At 45.1% G+C, this 19,427-nt stretch overlaps 1 protein-coding gene across 36 annotated transcripts in view; it reads right to left on the reverse strand.

The window, feature by feature from the left end:
- The window catches only part of AFDN (afadin, adherens junction formation factor), a 140,093-nt gene that overhangs the window by 70,323 nt on the left and 50,343 nt on the right, over positions 1-19,427 (reverse strand). For 25 of the 36 annotated variants that reach the window (XM_070602868.1, XM_070602899.1, XM_070602897.1 and 22 more), the window contains exons 6-11: positions 17,646-17,803; positions 11,601-11,712; positions 10,044-10,211; positions 7,146-7,190; positions 2,087-2,181; positions 984-1,246 (exon numbers count right to left, since the gene is read on the reverse strand). In XM_070602868.1, the coding sequence (XP_070458969.1) occupies positions 984-1,246; positions 2,087-2,181; positions 7,146-7,190; positions 10,044-10,211; positions 11,601-11,712; positions 17,646-17,803 (841 nt within the window). The remainder of the gene's footprint in view (positions 1-983; positions 1,247-2,086; positions 2,182-7,145; positions 7,191-10,043; positions 10,212-11,600; positions 11,713-17,645; positions 17,804-19,427) is intronic. The other 11 variants (XM_070602887.1, XM_070602901.1, XM_070602879.1 and 8 more) reach the window with 1 other exon arrangement.

Consider the following 19,427-nt stretch of genomic DNA (forward strand, 5'->3'; position numbering starts at 1 on the left):
ACTCCGGTCTCCAACCTGCCTCCGTGATCTGTGAGGATCCAGTGCTGCCCGGGAAGAAGACACTAGGTCTGACGCGTGCTAGCTGCCTTTCACCCGTTTCCTTTGCCAGGGCTCAGAACGGACGGAGGCTGGAAAAGCAGCAGAGCTCAGTGATAACCACCAAGAACAACCACACTGGAATTAAAAACGCCGATGAGCTGCATTATAAAGACCAACACGAAGAAACTCTCAAATTCACAGCTGGCCCCCAGCATAAGCTCCGGGTGGTCAACCGGAGGTCATGGAAGAAAACTGCAGGACACACGACCCAGAGAAGACCGCCACAGCAGGGGGCTTTCTGGCTGCGTCCAACAGCAGGAGGGGGAGCTCGCGCAGCTGCTTTGCCCAGCCCAGGCCCCACCAACCTGCAAAGCGGGTAATAAAAGCAGCTAAACAGCATACTCTTTTCTAAAATCGTCATTACCAAAAGAAATCTTATTCTCTCCCCCGCAGAACAGTTTTACTAGATAGTCAGACGGGTTTCTGTCTTCCAGCAACAGGCCCACCGTGCAAGTCCTCAGAGAGGCACCAGGCGGCGCTAAAACATTCGGAATTGTAAGAGATCTTCATGCGCTTCACCATCAGAAACAGAAAAAACCACCTCAACAAAAAACCTTAGTTACACAGAACATCCTAACTTCACGAAAGAAGAAATAAAGTACTGTTCTAAAGAATCAGCTAAAAAACAGAATTTAAACATGATTTCAAAACCAGCCACAACTTCCAATTTTAAGATGAACACCTTTCTTCTTCTCCCCTCTGAAACCAACCCAAATCAACAAGAATCAGAACCACAAACCCCGCTTTGAATTTTTAAAAATTAAAACAAAATAAAAAATGAAAACAGAATAAAAAATGAAAAAACGTAATCTATGCCTACTTCAGATTACTTTGAGCATAATCAAAACCCTCCACAATTCTTAAAGTTGACGTGGACTAATTACCCAGGCTTATGTCTGGGACCCTTCACCGTGAGGCCTCCGTCCACGGATCTCTTGGCGAGCGCGTGGTCCTGGCTGGGGTCCACAAACTTGAACACGTGGGATGCCCCAAACTGCACCTTCATCCCACTCTGCAGCACGGTCGTCTCTGAGATGCGCTGTCCTTCCACGTAGGTCTCTGCATCCATGCTTCTCGGAGTGACGGTGACAACTCCGTCCATGTTCGTGAGGTCACAGTGATGGGGCTGAATTCCTGAACCAAACAACTAAAAGAAAATCACAGAAACTTCCACCAGCAAGTACAGAGTATTATAAACAGAACTTTGAAACTGTGAGTTTCCCTTTTATGTAATATAATCTAATAGGCTTTGGATTTCCGGTGTTTTTAGTGGATTTTCCTCCAGTAGTATCAAAGTAATTAAACACTGCCAAAATTGAGTCAAAATAAGTGAACATTTTACTTTTAGCATGTAGTCACTTGATTTAAGTTAAAAAGCATATGGCCATCCCACACACTCCTTAGATAGTAATGGGTAACTCCATACAGATCATCATTACAAACTCCTATTTACCTGCTTTACTGCTGGGCTAAGCAGGAGGGGATGTTAGAACTGGAAATGACATTAATAATCTGACCCGTTATTTCACAATGAGAAAGGAGAATACAGAGGAAGAGTGACTTGCCCAAGTTCAGCTTTGATGAAGCCACGAACCTTACTCAAAGCTCATGTGAGACTATCTTAACTACATACTTTCGAGCTGTATTCAGCTAACGCTTCCAGTGACAGGCACTCTCACACAGGCTATCTCCCTTAATCCTGAAATGCACCTATGAAATGCCCATCTTTTGGAGAAGAGTAAAGCGCCTCGGCGGAATGCCACGACCACTCCGAGTCTTAGAGGTGGAGCGTGGACACACACGCACAGTGCTCTCTCCATGCCGCGGCCAAGGAAGTGACCCGGGAAACAAGCCATTTGTATCAGGACACAGTCCTCACCATTCCCCACGGGGGCCTGCGCTCCCCAGCCGTGGCCCAGCACTCCACGCCCTGACCCCTGAAACGTAAGCCCACAGAAGGGAGCGAGGGCCGCCCACGACCGCGTACCTGGATGGAGCTGTCATCCACCTTGTCCGTCCCAACCTCAGTCACGCTTAACTGAAGGCGGTAAAGCTTGGGCTTATCTCTGGAGTCAGAACCGTCTGCGAGAAGAGAAGAAACACGGCTTCATTTGCAGGTCTAATGTTCCTGGCAGGTTATGTGAAACGAGCAAACAAAGGTTATCGTAGAAATGACACTACAGTTCTCAATTCTCAGGATTTCTTTTCAAAGAACTCTCCAAATTTGTATCATGCAATTTCACTAACTGGATACAGAAAATTCAAATTAAGACAAAAACACATAAGCCTCTGTTTAGCATATAATTTAAGGTGCTAACACTGTCATTCATACCAACGTTTTATCACATAAAAAGAAATTTTCTCCACCACACAGCTCCAGATTTTTGTTAATGACTCTGAAGAACAATTCTATTAGCCAACGATGATCATCAAAGACACACAAGCCCTCCCCACAGACCAGGTCCTTCCTACGGTAAACCACAGGCTGACGGGGCACAGGCGCATCCCTGACGCAGCCTTGTAAACGTATGTGCGACTGCAGAGCTCACTCCAGACCTCCTGGACCAAGATCCTTGGGGAGGAGGCCCAAGAGTCTTCTGAATAATCTCGCCAAGTGATCCTAATGTCCATCACTGAATGAAGTTCCAGTAAGAACTACAGCTGGAAGCACAGAGTGCAACTTGGGGTGAAGGACAGAAAGGGAGACTGGGTGTTTGTTTTGACTTTTTAAAAACTGTTGCTGAGGAAGATTTGCCCTGAGCTCACATCTGTGCCCATCTTCCTCTATTTCATATGTGGGATGCCGCCACAGCATGGCTGACGAGTGGTGTAGGTCTGCGCCTGGGATCTGAACCCATGAACCTGGGCCACCAAAGCCAAGTGCGCCAAACTTAACCACTACACCATGGGGCCGGCCCCTGTTTTTGTCATTTTATACCCTCATGACCTGCTGAGATTTTTCGTCTCCCTGTGCATGAATTTCTATGATGGGGATGGCTTGGGGAGGAGGAGGAGGAGGAAGAGGAGCCACTGCCTAGACACATGGCCCATTACACCCGGCTACGTGCACTCCCTTCTCACCTACTGCATCTCATCCATACAGCGTGATGGCCATTGATGACTTACTGACTTCAGAGTTGTTAATACACAGGGAAGCGCGCCTCACAGAATCAGTGCATCACGACACTCTCACAGTGGGACAGTCAGCGGGGTTTGCGTACACACTATGCAGAGACTCCGTGCCAGGCCCAGGAGAGCCCCCAAACTCCTGCACTGACGCCTCCACAACCTCCAGAAATGCTCGTTAGGTTGCCATTTACAACCTCTGGTCGCTGGAATCAGGAATGTAAGCCACGCGAGCTTCAGAAGTTGAACGTCTGGAGGACACAAGTGTTGCAGACTGCTACAGTCTCATAGCTGTGCGTGGTCTAACTCTCACAGACAAGACACCACGAACGTGCAAGCTCTGTTAGAACTGTTGCTGACTTCAGAGTGCACAAAACAGCATTCTAGTAACAAAACTTTCTAGTTTTGAAATATTTTGGAGATCTGTGAAATCTGGGTAAAGGAAAGAGACTGAAATGGTGTTGGGGAGACACTGATGTGTAACACGCGTTATCACATTGGCTTGTCATCCTGCTGCGTCACAGCATGCTGGAATATCCTCATTGTATATGGTGGCAATTGAAGCCCTTTTTAAACAATTTTACTTTCAACTCCAACTCCAAGTCCTGATCCAAAACGAGGCGCTAGAATCACCCGGGGCGCCCCAGCCGTGGGCAGCTCCCTTCCAGGCCTGCTGAGCTCACAGCCCCCAGGAATGTTTGTTTTGCTTGCTTTTAACCCCACAGGCGGTCCTAATGAACACTCCTGGGCAAGAAACACCACGTGTGCTCTCACCACGCAGAGCACCAGCCCATTCATCCTGATGCATCCACCATACTCTATGATGATTTCCATTTACTTGTCTCCTCCATCTCTGAGCTCCTTGCTGGCTAGGTTTTTAAAAAACCTCTTTATCCTGGCACTTGGCACAGTGTCTGGTCTACAGTACACATTCAATAAAGATTTAATGGATTAACAGTGAACAATTATTAACTAAAAATGAAGAAAACATTATGGTCACACAGAAATTACGCAAAAGAATTATAAAAGTAAAAGAAGCCAATAGGTGATCAAGAACAATTATTTCAAGACAAAGTTAAAAAAATACAAGAACATGAAAAATATGTCATTTAGGGGTGAAAGGAAAACTCACATTAATATTCTTCTGAGTTCTGAATGCTTCTGAAAGTCCTCCTGTGAGCTAATAAATGGACATTACATACTCTTCCATGTCAACAGATTTAGAAATAAACAGAGAACAGGAGAAACATAAACGTCCTCCCCAGTCTCTCCTTTCTTACTGTTTCATTATAACGGGAATCTATCCACAGATGCATCAGAAATACATTTCTTTCCAAGCCCTTTTTTTTTTTGACAAATCCTTATAGATAGATTTTTAATAACCTAAACAGTGGCCACAGGATTTAGGAGATAAAATGGAGCTTGGCTCGAGCTCGGGGAGGGAGGAGAGCAAAGCGGCATGGCGGCAGGGATGTCCAAATAACCGACATCTTTCTTATCACAGTCCGTTTCCCTCTCCTTATTAAAAGCATGACGACCATCTCAGAGGCAGTAACAAACACACAGAATTGTTGCCTAAAACGCAAACCTTCAATTTTCTCCCCTTCCGCAGCAGCTATTCCACTGCCTGCCACTATTCTAACAGTCGATTTCTGCCCAGAATGTCTGAGCACCTTTCTTCCCATGAGATAACTAAAACCAATCTGGAGCCTTTAAAAGTAGAGATGAAGCTAAGTAACCTGACTACATACAACAGTACTTCTACCAGAAGGTTTAAAAAAAAAAAGTTTTTAACTTTATAACTTTGTGTTAAAAATATGTGACACATTCATGCGGTTCAAACTTCAAAAGGCACGCAGCGCCCAGGGAACAGCGCCCTCCCTGTGTCGCCGTGCGGTGCTCCCCGTCGGAGCAAATCCTCAAAACCTCCGTCACGCACACAGACTGACCAATCGGATACACCGTCTTCTTTCTCCTTCTCTTTTGCATAAACATTAGAACACTATTTAGGGTTGTTAATGAAATCCAGTTAAATGTGCACTATTCGGGACAAACTTACACTAAAATATTGGTGTTTTATCTGAAATTCAAATTTATCTGAGAGTCCTGAATTTTATTTGCCAACCCTGGCAGCCCTAAATTACCACTCACACTGTTATGCATCTTATTTGTCTATTTTTTTAATTGAGATGTAACAAAGTTTCATTTAATATTCTAAATATTAAGGAAAAATAGACCCTTAGGAACACAGCCTAAGAACATTTTTTAAAGGGCACTTTTGTTTTTACTGTAATTGTTTTTTACCCTCTTGTTTCTACAATAATGCTATCCCTCCAATTCGGCTTTTGCCGTCAGCTGCTTTCCAGGCTGAACTCTTGGGAAGCTGGTTTGACTTTGGTGCTAAACATTTCCTCTTTGCCCACCATTTAAGAACGGGGCTGGGGCGCATGCATTTACAAGATGCAGAGTGCGCCCCTCGCCCCAGCACTGTGCTGGGAGGGCAGTAACAGTGACAACAGAAATGCACACTCCCAGAGAGCTCGCATTTTAGTGAACCAACACAACAGTCAAACTATCAAAATATTTTTGTAGCTCATTTAAACTTAAATCTTGGAGCATATTCTCACTAACTTTATTGGACAAAACCTCTCTTCAAACAGAACTGGCAAATAACTAAGAACACTTTGGTCAAAGTCGATGACCAAATACAACAAAGTCATATCATGTGCCTTTGTCTGTGCGCGTCAGGCACAAAGGAAACGCATTCTTCTCTTCGCTGTCCCACCAGCTTACAGTATGAAATTAACAAACACGTGCAAGGGTTAAGGAATCCTTTTCAGGAACAAAATAACAACAACAAAACACATGTCTTGGACTCCATATATACGAATATAAAAATAGGTAACGAATATCATTTGTTTCTATTTTTTAGAAAAAAACAAAAAACCCAAACTCCAAGTTTGGTTAATATCCAATGAAAACTTGTATGATCAGTTTGGAGAAAATTCAACAAAACCAATATAAGATGCTAAAAGGTGACTAAACTTCATACGGCACAGAAAAGTATTTGATTGTTACATTCAAATATAACAATTTACATGTAATAAAATGTACATTCAATGTATAAAAAATAACATTTAAAGATAAAAACAGACAAGAAAGGAGTATTTCCATAAAACCAACAACTATATGTACTATTTAAGATGAGAAAGACTGAGATGCACAAAATTTGAGAAACATATTCCAAGTAAGAAAACTCAGCTTTGCTAACAAATGAATTTCCACCAGGAGAACAAGGAGACTCTAAGGAATCTCCTCAAACCTGGCCAGAACGTAAGCTAGCGCCCTACAAAAAAGATCATCAATACAAGCGCACACCAAGTTTACGGCAGATTCTCTTCTTCAGCCTCCTAAGGATGATCAGACACAGGGCGCTGGACCGGGACGCCTCCTCCCTGTCACATCACAGCTGCATCACGTGACAGCAGTGAACAAAACAGCTCTTCTCGCCGACCTGCCTCTCAGGCTCCTTTCTTTCTTACCTCACCGTATTCTCATTCTCTTTCCCCCGGCTTCTGCCTCCTCCTCCCCTTTCTCCTCTTCTTCCTAACTTCTTTCTGGGAGGGGAGAAGCGGAAGGATAGGAAAGCAGGTCCCCCCTTCTTTAGTCTAATTTCTCACTTCAGACTGCCTGAATAAACAAAGTGGACATTTTTGCAAAATCAGCTTTTATTAATGAAATGAATTCTGGATATGGAACCCTTAGTAGATTAGAATGAAATGATAGCACATTAAATTTCTTAACATCTAAGTTATTATATCAGTTCAAAACTAACACATAAAACAGTTGGTCAGTAACATTCTGTGCCCATGAGCTTCTGCGAGCGCCCAGTTCAAAAAGTAGTATGAAGACAGCATTACCTTCGTAAGTGTGATAGTTGTAGTAGGCAAAGTGATTCCTTCTCCCTGGGGTTACAAACACATGCAGAGGACCCAGGTGAAGGCAGCATCAGCAGGACAGAGGCCATGCAGAACACGCGGGAGAGGACGGAGGAGAGAGACAGGAGAGGGTGAGCTGTAGTGAGAAACTTTCAAAGGATGAGAAGTCTATTTCACCCCGCAGCTCTCAGAGCCGTGAGGGCAAGACAACAGTGCTCCAGGCAGTGTGCGGTTTAGAAACCGGTGCAGACTGTTCAGGAAAACACCAAGACAACAGGTGAGTCACCACGCCGCAGGAGAGCGACAGCGAGTTAATCATGGAGAAGACGACACCCCACCCTGCCGATTCCTTCTGCGGAGAGAACACCTCAAACCCAAAGCAATCCCATCCCTTTACACTCCACTCCTCCAGACACTGCATGAGCACACGCCTGCATGGCCACAGCCGCCAGTGCACAACCTCAACCACCGCACTTTACAGTCCACTCCTCCACGACAGTGTGAGCACACGCCCGCACAGCCACAGCCGCCAGTGCACAACCTCAACCACCGCACTTTACAGTCCGCTCCTCCACGACAGTGTGAGCACACGCCCGCACGGCCACAGCCGCCAGTGCACAACCTCAACCACCGCACTTTACAGTCCGCTCCTCCACGACAGTGTGAGCACATGCCCACACGGCAACAACCTCAGGACCCCGGCCCAACCCTGGGGACGTGTGCTTGGCTGACAACGTGTCCAGTGGAAATACATACCTACCCATTCATAAGAAGTCAACATTTAAGAGGATTATTTTCTCGTAAATGGAAAAGAAATCAAGTCCATTCAGCATGCTAACTGTGCTCAATTAATCATAATGAAAACTTAAAAGGACAGCATGAAAAGAACATAGCTTTCGTGTCAGAAAGACCTCGGCCTGGCACTCAGGCCACCAACTGTCTGCTCGCCCTCGAGAATCGGCAGATGGGCTCTCAGCATTTGCGGAACACGCTGTCCAGCAGGCAGCCCACGGTGCTCAGGAGGGAGGTGCAATTCCAACAGCCCTGGGACTTGGCCGGTGGATGATGAGTGTCTCTCCGTGGGGCCTCCCCTGAGGACAGCGGCAGGCTCGGCTCCTGCACCCCGCCTGGCCCGACAGAGCAGCTCAGGGCTGCCGACCACAGGTGGCAGCACCGTGAGGGCAGAAAACGCACCGAGAAGCTGGTGACACGTGCCGCTGCCGCCTGCTGAGAAGCAGCAGGACTAAGGTTTACCAGGGGCGACTACCCGCCCCCCCAAAACCTGTGTCTGTGCGACGACCCGGGAGGCCAGAGCACGAAATACACAGCCAAAACAGCAGCTCTCACCAGAATCTGTCTTCCCAAGGTTGGGGTCAGTCTCCCGAGCCGGCTGGTGCTCCACGCCAGGGCCCAGACAGTCCGACATGTCTCAGGGTTCAGGAAACGCACCACCGAAACCAAAGAATGAACTCCCATGCTGTCTCTGCTTCCCACCCAATCAACTCTTACTTGCTCATTTGAACACTGTTCTACGCTGGCTGCTAGGCATCAATCCTCTCTGGGCCAAGGCGCTCAAATCCTCAAAAGTTTTGATTTGGAGAAAACAATCAGAAGTTTCTAACACATAATACAAAATTTTAAAGACCAGACCCAATGCCCAAAGATCCTAAAAAGTTTTCCGTCCAAACACACGCTCCTCACACCACAGGGAGAAAGCGAAGTGCACACGACCTTTCAGTCAGAGAAGCGAGGGACAAAGCAACACTAACAGATTCCCCACAAACAGCTGATCAATTAAAACACAGTTCATGTAAAGACCACCACCTGCAGCACGCTGCCACCGACCGTAAACCTTAGAGCATCAATCATTCCCTGGATCCATGCAGCCTAGCTGTGCACTAAGACTGCTGGGCCACAGGCACCACACCTCATCATTAGTTCTAATCTGGTAAATAAAAACACTCAGTCAAGAGTCAAAGAGGAGCAAAACATAATTCCCGCCCAAGGAACCACAGATTATCTCCATAACAGGTCTAGGTTTCAGCTTACTTCTTCTGTAATTACAAAGTGACCTCTATTTAAAAGCAGTTCCGGGTGGGAGGGTACAGTACCCTGCCCTTCGCAGCTTTTTATAACACAGGTCACATATCACCGTGTTAACTCCACAAATAAGAAATGATGTCATTTAGCTGAATGATAAAGAAAAATGCCACCTACAGCACATCCATACAAATATATGCTACATAAGGATGTGTGCGTGTATAAAACATTTCAGAACGTCCATGTACCTCTCCACCTAATGGCTAACTTGTAACAGGTTTAGCTTAAGAGAGCCTAAAAACAAGATACTTAGAGGACTAACAGGAAAACAAACCTAGTCTATTCTAATTTTAAAACCAAACAAACATCCTTCCCCTTATAGCCGGACTTCTTACAGGAACTGTTGAAGATATTCTTCCAGACGCTGCTCACACATTAAATAACAATACCGTAAACATGCACACATCGCCTCGATTAAACCCACCCTCAGAGAGCACAGTTCAGTTAGTCATTTTTAGTATTTTACAAGGTTACTTTGGGAAAAAATTTTTAAAAGGGAGTGGATCATTTAAACCTCTCCTTAAACTCTCTATAATCACTGTTCTAAATTCTGTTTTTTAATGTTCATTTCTGTCCATATGAACTTTATTGTTATAAATGAATGTACATATCCTCTGACTTGAAGGTTTTTTTAAAATAAATGTCATCTTACGAGGGCTCCTTTTTTCCCCCCAAATAGATGGCCTAAGAAAGGCTGTCAGCTAAGAGAAAGGCTACCTAAATAAAATTCCTTAAGAAGCGTAAACACGCAAAGCGACACGCGTGCATTGGCGCTCTCACCCGGGCTCAGCTCCACGAGGTAGGGCAGCTTGTCGGGCGGCAGCGCAGAGCCGTAGCTGGCCGCGTCCGCCCTCTCCTTCCCCTTCGCCAGCTTCCCGTCGCCGTGCTTCTTACTTTTCTTTGGGATGTAATCCGGGGGCCTCCTCTTCAACTGAAAGACCAAACTCCCTAGAACAGAACATCGTACATTCTCAACCAGACTCAGGTCAGCGGAGACGGCCAGCCGATCGGCAGCAGCTCTCCAAAGGTTTACTTAAACCTGCAATTTAACATCATCTCCCAAGGAATAATTGCAAAAGCTTACCCCGTCTACACCTTTACCCAGGAGAGGAAATATTAGTCTCCCGATGTGCTGAAAAACTCTAGCAAGCAATTCCCAAAGATTATTTTAAACTAACAACTACCCAAGCACATTACATGCTTGAGAAACAATACAACATCGGTTTAAGAATAAACAAATGTTTATGTTGGTCAACAACTCAGTGCTCCATAAATATATTCATACACACAGATAACACAGGCACACAAATGTACTTTTAATTAAATTCATTTTTATTTAATTCAATTAACTCAGAATTCAAAGCAACCTGACTTTAACTTAACAAACGTTTCCTGTCTAGGACAAGTACCAAGCATGTGTACTTTTCCAACTGTCAACCTACATTCAAGTGCTGATAGGACCACCCGGCAATAAATTTTTACGTCTTTATTAACGCAAAGACCCTCTACTGAGCAACACTTGGCTTATAACATGAACCTAAAAAACCACATTTCATCAAAAACATAGCTTTCAGCCTTCAATGCTTTCAAGTATTAGGGGAAATTGTATAAACAGTAAAAAGTCTGGATTCATTACTTGAAATAATGAAATTATTGGTCAATCTTGAGGGTTGTGGGTTATTTTCCCTACTACAACAAACTTGTCCAAACACCGCCCAGCTCATCTGGTCAGCTCGGAAAGGATTCCACGGCCGACAGATAAGCATCTCTCACTTCTTAACACGGTGCTAACGTCCGGCTTCTCCCAGACGTGGCACTCCCACTGCAACATGACGGTCTGTTCCAGGTCTACGCACGAGACTCACACAAGCTGCTGCCCTGGGGACGAGGGGACCACCTAGGAGCCACCCAGCAAGTCTAGGAAGGAGGCAGAAAACCACGCAGCAAACAGCCATCAAAAAACACCACCATGCAGGGGCTGGCCCCATGGCGTAGCGGTCAAGCTCGGCACTCTCCGCTTCGGCAGCCCAGGTTCGCAGGATGGTGTCCTGGGTGTGGACACGCACCATGCACCAGCCACGCTGTGGCGGCGACCCAGATATAAAACAGAGGAAGAGTGTCACAGACCTCAGCTTAGGGCGAACATGCCTCAAGCAGAAAGAGGAAGACTGGCAACAGACGTCAGCTCAGGGCGAATCTTCCTCAACAAAGAACAAGCACAAACCAGCGCCATGCACCCACGCTCCTACACCCTTCAATAAGTGAAATAACTGGGACATCAGGTACAAATTTAACACATCATAGAGGTAATTCATTAACGAACAAACGTCTCCTCACCTTTGTCACCCGGCCACTCCCTGAAGATCTGTAAAGGACACTCATCCTCATCCAGGATGACTTCTTTAGCGCCTTTGTCATCAGAATGCTGGGCTCCAGGAGGAAGCATGACCTGAAAGGAAAACATAATTAACTGACTATACCTAAAAAGTCAATTAGCAGGTATTTAAAAGAAACAATTTTCAGAGGCCAGCCCGGCGGCACAGCGGGTAAGTTGGCACATTCCGCTTTGGCGGCCTGGGGTTTGCTGGTTAGGATCCTGGGTGCGGACATGGTACCGCTTGGCAGGCCATGCTGTGGTAGGCGTCCCACACATAAAATAGAGGAAGATGGGCAGAGATGTTAGCTCAGGGCCAGTCTTCCTCAGCAAAAAGAGGAGGATTGGTAGCAGTTAGCTCAGGGCTAATCTTCCTCCAAAAAAAAAAAAGGAAACAATTCATTGTTTTTGGGTAAATAAGTCACTATAGAATTAAATTGATCAAACATTATAAACAACTGTCACTCAAACCCTCAAAAAAAGTGAAGGAAAAAACAGTTTCTAATAAAAGGCTTAGCCAGCTGATTGGGCCGTTTCTATTCACCTGCCTCTCTGGTCCCCAAAAAGAACTAGCCTGAATATTTTTTTAATGAATTTTTAAGGGAAGGACAGTATGTGACAGTTAACTTGTGAGTAATTTCCTAAGATAACTTTATTACTGCAAATCTCAATCTCCCTAGTCCCTTACCCACTTTCACAAGCAAACGCCTGTTTCATAAGGCAGTGTCACCTAAAGTGAGACTCTCAGGATAACGTCACACCACGACAAAACAGAACAGATTTCTTCTTCCTGCAGGTAATGCGTCTTTACGATTAAATTTTAACCAGATCATTCAGATATACCACAGGGCTATTCATTCGACCAACGTTTCTAAGCATCTGTTTTAAGACACTGCATTCACAATACTCTTAAAAATCCAAAACGCTGTATTACTTTTTATTCTATGTTTTTATGACAGCCAAACAATTTTCTTAATCCACCAAGAAAGCCCCCAGTAACACAGAGGAAAGAGACAGGTGACAGTGATCCAGTAATTTCACATACTCTGCTGGACTTCCGCTCCACCTTCAACCTAATTTAGTATTAACACTAAGCAAAATAAGATTATAGAAAATATGAGAAGCAGTCAAGTCACGGGACCGCAACATTGTTTTGAACCTACAGTTAATGTAATAACACATCTTAACAGACTTTACCACCCAAATTTACCATCATGCTCATATACCAAATGGCTTACTCTTCCAGAGAACTCTATAAATTTCTCTCTACACTGCTTCAAAGTACCTTAAGAAGACAAATTTGTCGTAACACACCCTTTTGCTAAAGCTGTCAGTCTGTCTTCACAGGGTTTTGTGCTAAATTTATCTCTTTGGCTTAGAACACACATGACCTCAGGACCCAAACCTCACTCATCCTCTGTTTCAGTCTTTGTCCCGCACCCTGTAGGTCCAGCCACGCGGAACTACTCAGAGTTCTCACATTGGGCCACGAATGTCATGCTTCCGTGACCCCTCATGCCTAAGAAGCCAACTCCCCAGCTTTCAGGCTCGACACCACCCGCAGGAAGCCCTCCCTGATCTCCATCCTCACTGAAGGCTCCTGCTTTCTAGTTCTCATTCTCGGCCTGTCTCCCCTTATTAGAAGCTCCATTAAAGGCAGCTCTTACTTTTCTACCCCAGCATCGTATCTAACAAATAAGAGGAACTTAAATATTTATTGAATAATTAATTAAGTAGATAAAATAACAGACGAATGAATATGAAAGAGCTACATGTTACATAATTTATGAGATGGCAAGCCAAGAAAACAAAGAATTTCAAATTCAAGGTTAAAACAATAATCAACTCTTGATTTGTGCTGCCTAAGCTTGCAAAGAAAATGTGCAAGCACACAATAGAAGAGAAAACCAAAACTAGGAGACCCTCAGAAGAAACCATCAAAGGGCCTCAAAGGGGACTGTAAATAAAAGCCCAAAGCAGGCTTTCACAACTTCACGACCCTCGCTAAGGTGTTCTTTCACGTTCTGATTTTCATCAGCAAAAATAAGGCAGAAATTACTGAAAGGAAAAAAGGTTAGAACAACAAGTTCATCCTCACCATCGCATCACACGCACCTGTACGGAACTGGTATCTAAGGGACTGACGCGCTCACCCAGGAGCGTCCCTCGGCAGGCCCGGGAGCAGCCCCAGCAGCGGGCGCGGGCGCGGGCGCGGGCGCGAGGCTCGGCACTGCTAATGGCTCCTGGCTCAGCGCTCACGGCCTAACCCCATTCACACTGTTTCACCAATTTTATTCTGACTAAGGACACTGGTCGCAGCAGTTACTAACCAAAAGCACAAGGGTCATGAATCAAAGTCCATCCTTGTCCACGGACCCGGTTACTCTGCAGGTGTAACTGCATTTCCCATGCAGACTTGCTACAAATTTCTCCTGAATCACAGCGACCCCCTCACAGAGCAGGATCACAACAGGCTCTCCTCTACGCCCGCCTGACCGCCAGGAGGAAAAGGCACCAGGACGCCCCGCACCGCAAGGATCTTTCCTTCAGAGAGAAGGCACGATCACCTCGACTACCCATCCTCCCGGTCTTAGCCTACCAACCTCGTCCGCAAAGTATGGGGGACTTCAGTTCAGGACACTGTTTCCCTCTCTGTCGAGGACTCTACCAGCCAGAAATCAAACATAAAATTTTCTTTTCATTTCTGGAAGCATCTTTTTTCCTCTGATTTATCAGTAATATTTCTTACTCTTTCCTAGTGAGACCGAAGGAATGAAAAGGCAGATCAAAAAGCAAATCCTCAACGTCATCCGTCTTCACCCACCCCGCAAGGAAATGAGCTCTGCTCTATTTTTCTGATTCCAAATAATACAGGCTCACTGCAAAAAATTCAAATACAGAAAAGTGTAAGGAAGGAAAAAACTACTGTAGAAAAAAATACTGATAACTATATTTTTATGATTGCGCTTTCAATACTTCATGCATTTATTTTATAAAAGAGGGTTCTTATCTGAATTACACACAGTATTTTGCGTCTCCTCCACCCTCCTGCCCTCACGCAGGTGGTGAACAAGCTGGTGTGTGCTGCTCCTGGGCGTTTACGCTTCCTCTGCTCACGGAAACGTTCGCACAGAACTGCTGTGTGGTTTTCTTTTACGGTGACTGTGTTTCCAAATACAGAGTATGTTTTACATAAAGTAAGTAAAATGTATACATCTCCCAGCCAACCAGGACAGCTCTAACTTGTCAGGTTCCCAGCGACACGGCACTCGAGGGGAGGAGCACGCCTCCAGCGACTCCTTTAGTCGTGTTCAGTTTGCTTCTTATTTATCACTGTCACACACAACCCTGAAAAAAACTTCTTACAGAAACACGCTCAGGAATTTACCAGCATTTGTTAGTTCTAGATGTTATAATTAATACGTACCAGTGCATTTCTAAACATTATTTCTAATCTAGAGGGCATCCCCACTCTGAAGGGGGTGCTGTCTAGGACAAGTGCAAAGTGCTCTTCCAGACTCTCCTTCCCCTCAACCCTGGAATTACCTTGTCCGTTGCTAGATTCCACTCTGGGATCCTGTATCTTTCTCTTCTTGGCCTAACCCATCATTTTGTTGGAGAACGTCCTCCAGTACCTTTCTGAGAAAGGATGCATAGGTGGTAAATTTTTGCCTTGTGTGTTTTGAAAGGTCTTTACTCTCTCCACCTAACACTTGTCTGAGAGTCTGCATAGGAAATCGTTTCACTCTGCGTTAGAAAGCATTGCTTCACTGTTGGGCTCACGGGTGCCAATCCTGCCCCTCAATCTTTATATTTGACTTGAATCTTTTTCTTTGGAATCATTATCCTCTCTTGTTCTCTAGTTTTCTGTAATTTCAAAATAATATGCCTGGGTTCAGATCTTTTTCAAAGTAACTGCACCATTATTCAGTGGGCATTTTCAACCTACAAACTCAAATCCTTTGGTTCCAGGAGATAGTCTAGCACTATTTCTTTGAGAACTTTCTCCACTCCCTCTGACTTTCTCCACCTGGTCCCCCATGAGCTGCGTGTTGGCTCATCTGCACCGATACTGCACATTTCTGATCTTTTCTCTTCTGTCTCCCTTGCTTTTTGTTCTTTACTCTGATAGATTTCCTTCCCTTCATCTTTCCCACCTCCAAGGCCACCTCCGCCATCAGCGGCAGCACAGCCCTCAGATGGAGGGACGACAGGCAGTCAGGACGGTGGAGTCCACTACTTCCTAAAACCTTCAACCCCGCTTGTTTTCGGCCAGCTTTCAACGCTGACTCCGAAAGCGTTAGAGCCGCTCGTCCCTGAGTCTGCTCGGGTTGCGACGCAGGTGCCGCCACGCTTCTCCCTGGCGGGCTCTCTCTCTGCAGGCTTTCTCTGGTCCAGTAAGTTAAACACCACTGACTTACTTCTTCAGAATTGCATTCACAACTCTCATCTTTTGCCATCTCCTCTCTCATTCTCTTTGTTCTTGTGCATTTACACGAGTTTCTTTATTCCTTTACTGTCTTTCTTTTTTAAAGACTGGCACCTGAGCTAACATCTGTTGCCAATCTTTTTTCTTCTTCTTCTTCTTCCCAAAGCCCCCAGTACATAGTTGTACATTCTAGCTGTAGATCCTTCTAGTTCTGCTAAGTGGGACGCCGCCTCAGCACGGCCTGATGAGTGGGGCCATGTCTGTGCTCAGGATCCGAACCAGCAAATCCTTGGGCCTCTGAAGCAGGACGCATGAACTTAACCACTCAGCCACGGGGCTGGCCCCTACTGTCATTTTTTTTTTTTTTTTTAAAGATTTTATTTTTTCCTCTTTCTCCCCAAAGCCCCCCAGTACATAGTTGTATATTCTTCGTTGTGGGTCCTGCTAGTTGTGGCATGTGGGACGCTGCTTCAGCATGGTTTGATGAGCTGTGCCATGTCCGCGCCCAGGATTCAAACCAACGAAACACTGGGCCGCCTGCAGCGGAGCGCGCGAACTTAACCACTCGGCCACGGGGCCAGCCCAAGGAGGATATCTTTTTAAAAAATCTGTGCCAATGAGATTTTTGAGTGAGAAAGATTGGTTATGAAGAAGTCAGTATATTCTTATGACTGACTGAAAGGTGAAGAATGTTCCAAGTAGTCTGTCCCAGCAGAGAAGACTTGCTTGAGTTTACTTAGTGTTACCAAATCAGTTCCGAGGCATAAAATTTCACCGTATTTCTTGAGTGCTAGGGTCAAAGACAAATTCTTTATCTCCAAGAAATTAGGATGACTATTAAACATATTGACCAAATGTTGGCTAATTATGAATAGCAAAATGAAATTTACTTAAAAGTTGAATCTTCACGACATATCTCAGTAAAAAACGTAAGAAAAACGTCATTAAAGGAGACGTTACTAAAATAAAAGTTAGTTATCTATATATGCAAAATAATCATTGGAAGGATATATACAAAAATGTTAACAGTGGTTATCGTTTGGTATTAGAACTATTTGCCTTTTTATACTTTGCTTACTTGGTAACAGGAATATATACTACTTTTGCAATGGAAGGGAGAATGTTGTTTTTTTTTTTTAATAAATCTATCACAACTGAGCCTTTGCGGCCACTCCTTTTTTTTTTTAAGATTTTATTTTTTCCTTTTTCTCCCCAAAGCCCCCCCAGTACATAGTTGTGTATTCTTCGTTGTGGGTTCTTCTAGTTGTGGCATGTGGGATGCTGCCTCAGCGTGGTTTGATGAGCAGTGCCTTGTCCGCGCCCAGGACTCGAACCAACGAAACACTGGGCCGCCTGCAGCGGAGCGCGCAAACTTAACCACTCGGCCACAGGGCCAGCCCCTGGAGAATGTTGTTTTTTATATATACTTAACACACGGTTTCAGTTTATCAGATTCTACATGATACAGTGGGGGGAAAATCAGTCTAGGTTTAACTTCAATTTAAAAAATACCATCGCATTTAAGTGCCAAGTTCCAGCACGTGCCGTATCAGCAAGTGCTGATGGAACAGGTACTCACACGGGCAATGCAGTAATCCTGCGGGTTTTCTTTTTCCAGACCATACTTCTCCAGAGCTTCAGCCACTGCGAAGTCTGCAGGGTCTGTAGTAGACAGCAGGATTGTCTTGTAGGGGATATTTGGTTTTAAACTATCTGCATAAATTCTCAGTGTTCCACCTGAAAAAAAATTTTGACATCTTTAAATATAACTTTACTTTATTCCAATAATAGAGCTAATGTTTACAATCACTTAAGAAAAGGGCACCTAAGTTCCAGCTGCAATGAGTGCAAAGACGGATATCTGTATAATAGTTCTATTTTCATTTCCTGTTAGAGGACACACAATGGCAGTAACCTGCTGACATGGTGACATCTTGCTACAGTGAACAATCCTGTGTGCCAGGACTGCGTCTGTCCTTGCGTCAAGTGCCAGCGGTTTCTGCAGTGATGGACCGATCTCCACCATGGGTGAGGGATGGACGGGAGGAACGTGGGGGTCCTCAAGTGCTGCCCCGTCCTCGACGGCTCTCCCTCTCCGTCCCCACGCACCATTATATACCCGTTCTCCCCATTTTCTCTACTTCCTGATCATCCATCTGAAACTTAAATTAAAAACTCGGGTAAGTTTAAAGATTAATCCCACTAAATAAATCAATTTTAAAAAGCTGAACTAGAAACCAGGAGACTTCAGGTGCTAGAGTCCAAAGATGTTTCATAAGGTATTTGCCACCAAAGTCCTAGACTCTGTTTTCACTTCTGGGTTCTGCAAACCAGAACGTCATTTCCAGCCGTGAACTCACTTGGGAGGAAAAAACCAACTAGAACAGCGCAACTGGGAGATGCAGAGGTTTTCTTTTTTATTTGTAGATTTCTCTCTAATGGAATTCTACATATGGTATACTATGGTATATTATATGTTATATTATTGTCACTCTGGTGTCACAGTGCTTGCTACTCATGATCTAAGGCCTCAAGCACTCAAGCCTTGGGTCTAGCCAGAGGAGGCCTGGGGAGGAAGTCAAGCGAGGCTCCCTCCCCTCCACCACGCGGGGCCTGGGGTGAGCTTTCCAACGTTCTTTTCTCCCTCGCCAATCACAGAGCTGCATTACGAGATCTGTGGCTCTCCTGAAGCAAGTTCGACATTTCCATGACTCCTTGCTGCTTCTTAATTCTAACGCAGTTATCCTGGCTAGTGAATATTTCTCATGTTCTCTTTTTCAATAAGTCTGGAACAAACCGCATTTTGACAACTTGATTCACGGTGAAAAAAAATGTTGGTCTTTTAGGAAGTCAGCTAGACCAGGCTAGTGTTAGAATGTGGACCTGCCGACGCAGGCCAGGAGTCAGGCTGTCAACATGTTTTACCACGTGCAAACTCACAGGGTTCGAGGGCCCACTGCTCCGACGCTGAGGACACAGCCATGAACACCCAGTGTCCTCACCCTCAAACAACTTACGTTCTAGTTGTGGGGTGCAGGGGAGAAGACTAGCAAGAAAACACGTAAAGAAATGATTGAAGACAGTGGCACATGCCGTGAAAACAGAAGCATGGTTGTGAGGAAGAAAGTGATGCGGGGCTTCCTAACGCCGGGTGACTAAGCCTTCTCTGAGAATCAATGTTTGTCACGACCCCTGAATGGTAAGGAGCAGCAGGCACGTGACCACGTACAGAGCTTGCTGGGCAGATGGACCAGCAAGAGTTAATAAGGTCTATTCTTGGGCTAAGTCTGGCCAAGGTCATTGGCCAAAGTGGACAGACCCCGGTGGAAAGAGGGAGACACAGTCAGAGGCTGGCTGAGAC

This window comes from Equus przewalskii, chromosome 32 (assembly GCF_037783145.1).
Source record: "Equus przewalskii isolate Varuska chromosome 32, EquPr2, whole genome shotgun sequence".
Lineage (NCBI taxonomy): Eukaryota > Metazoa > Chordata > Mammalia > Perissodactyla > Equidae > Equus > Equus przewalskii.